We start from the raw sequence: 2689 nt of genomic DNA, 5'->3' as shown, positions 1-2689 counted from the left end.
AATCATGAAGTAAACGACAGTACACCGTCCGTATTGTTTTTGATATCGGTGGTTAGGTGGCACTGTGGATAAGTTTGTTCAGGTTTCCAATCAATGGACCAAAACACATGAGATAATTTGAACCATGGGTCTATAATTGAACATTAAAAAATTACGCTCAGAATTGCAACGTGTACTTTTGCTGTCGTCTTACGTATAATTATACAGTGAATGGTCAAAAGTCGAGTTAATTTTGACACATTTTTAGGGATTTCTGCTCAATATACAATATTTTTATTTAAATTTGTTTGAATTAATTAAATATTTTAATTTGATAAAAAGATCCTGAAATATTTATTTCAGTAATGAGAAAATTATCGAAATGAACTTCTCATCGGTTAGAAGACTTAAATGAACTTCGGATATTGGTAATTACTCATAAGCCATATAATTGAAATAAATCAAATATGTTTTTTAAGGCGAATGCACTATAAGTTATTTTTTATTTAAAGGTGGTAAGGACGTGGTAGTAATTAATAGAAAAATACAAGAGCTACTTGTGATTACATACAGAGGTTCAATTATTTGGCTAGCTTGATTAGTAGCTATAAAACGATTGTTCATGGAACTTCACCGAATTACATTTAAAAAACCGAAGTGCAGTTGCCCCACAATCTCTCACGGCTTCTTCTCCTCCCTAGACATGGCCATGCCACAACCATACCATGTAGAGGAAAAACCTATCATTTTTAAACCCTACAAATCCAAAAAAGAGTATTCTCAAAGAGCTAAAGGAATTTCTTTCTTTGCTCTTATTTTTTCCATCTCTATTTATATCTCTATGTTCTACATCTTCAACCTCTCTCCATCGTTAAACAATTCAAAATTTTGGTTTTTCATTTCCAACACTCTCATTCTCATCATTGCCGCTGATTATGGTGTGTTCTCTTCTTCTGGCCGAGGCAAATATGATGTTTATGAAGAGTATGTGTTACAAAGCCAAGCAAGAAGCGTTTCCTCATTTATTTCACAGTACCCCGAAATCGTTAAGAAAAGTATTATTCCCAAAGAAGAGTTTATTGACAAGAAGATGGAAAATGATCAACCTGAGAGTAAGCTCAGCAGTGGCATGAAATTAGGTGATAATGAAGGTGGGAATCATGAGAAGAAGGTGACAAAAGATACAAAAACATATCAGCGTAATAAGTCTGATAAAGTTAAAAGGGTTGTGATTGAAGAGGGTAAGAATAGTGTAGGTAAGTCAAGGTCAGAAAGCGACAGGGAAGAAGAACCACCAACCCTTGATGAAGAAAATGAGTTTTCTACCATGTCAAACGAAGAATTAAACAGAAGAGTTGAGGAGTTTATTCAAAGGTTCAATAGACAAATTAGGCTTCAAAGAGCTGGGAACATCCAACAAATTTAGAATTTTTCTGCCTTCATGTTAATATTAATTTTGTTTTGTTTTTGTCTTGTCTTTGTTTCTGCTTTGAAAATTTTGTTAGAATCTAGCTAGATGGTATATACATGCAGGCTTCGCACTTTTGTTCAAGACTTGTCCTTGTCAATTTACATTTCCATTTTCAATCCCTCGTATCAACTCTAGTAAAGCACAAAATATAACTACTATGACTTATAGCTATCAACACCCAATCATTAAGTTACATGTGTCACGAACATTTTTTTTTTATTACCAATGGTAAATTCTGAGTTAATTTTAAGGATTTACATAAAAATTAATTTTAAAATGATTTTTATTATTATTATTATAGTATTTTAAAAAATAGCACTTTACTGTTTTGATGGGAATCAAGAGAGAGTATGGTTAAGGAAGAGAGAGAAAGAAAGAAAGAAATTATAGAAGAAGTGAAATGGCCATGGGAGAACTTAGAGATGGGATAAAAATGAGATAAGTAGGTTGGTTAAAAAAAATTATTTCACAATCAACTGTCTTTTAATGAAACGGACGTCAATTTATGAGTCATAGTTTTAAATGGCAAACAAATATTATAAGAACTAAAATCAAATGTAAGGACATTAAGATAAAGTCTCCAAGATAACAAAGTTATCATCTAAAAGGCAATGAGATCATCTTCTATAATGAAGTCTCCAAGAAAATCATTTTATTATTTAGAATGCTTTTATTTGAATTAGAATGACTAAGAGGGGTGAATTAGACTTTTCAAAGTTTCTTGTCACTTCTTACTTTTTAGTCTAAGAGCTCGAGTGTACAACTTTCTTAGTGACTTAAACCTTGTAATTCAAAATAATGAAATGAACAATTAATCCAAAGTATATATAAGCGAATATGAAATAAACTTGCTCAAAATATAAGTAAGAAAAGCTACCTTTACTCCTTCAAGCTTCATCTCCTTGGAGTATTTCACTATAGCCCTTGGTTGATCTCCCAATTAAGTGAAAACAATACAAGTTGCTTCTTTTAGGTGCAACTAGACCCTTGTACACATGAGAATTCACTTTCTCTCTCTAATATCGTAATATCGTAAGCAAAGCAAAACACTGCTAACAACTCAGATAAATGTGAAGTCTTACAATTTAGAAACTCTCTATGAGAGTGAATATAAAAGTTCAAAGCTCCCACAAAGTCGAATCTACTGAAATATAAGTTCAAAGTGTGGCAACGGTATTAAAGAATTGAAACTTCACAAATTGAAAGCTAAAATTAATTTGAAAGGCTTTTAGAATCAGA

The 2689-nt window shown here is 31.9% G+C and overlaps 1 protein-coding gene across 1 annotated transcript; it reads left to right on the top strand.

Annotated features, from left to right (window-relative positions):
* The first annotated feature begins 631 nt into the window (after positions 1 to 631).
* Positions 632 to 1539, top strand: LOC116117391. Its single transcript, XM_031403436.1, has one exon. The coding sequence runs from the start codon at positions 683 to 685 to the stop codon at positions 1403 to 1405; it is 723 nt and encodes a 240-aa protein (XP_031259296.1). The 5' UTR covers positions 632 to 682; the 3' UTR covers positions 1406 to 1539.
* Positions 1540 to 2689: the final 1150 nt, after the last annotated feature.

This window comes from Pistacia vera, unplaced genomic scaffold (genome assembly GCF_008641045.1).
Source record: "Pistacia vera cultivar Batoury unplaced genomic scaffold, PisVer_v2 Contig805, whole genome shotgun sequence".
NCBI classification, from domain to species: Eukaryota; Viridiplantae; Streptophyta; class Magnoliopsida; order Sapindales; family Anacardiaceae; genus Pistacia; species Pistacia vera.
The sequence above is the reverse complement of the archived record's forward strand: the minus strand, read 5'-3'. Positions and strand labels throughout refer to the sequence as shown.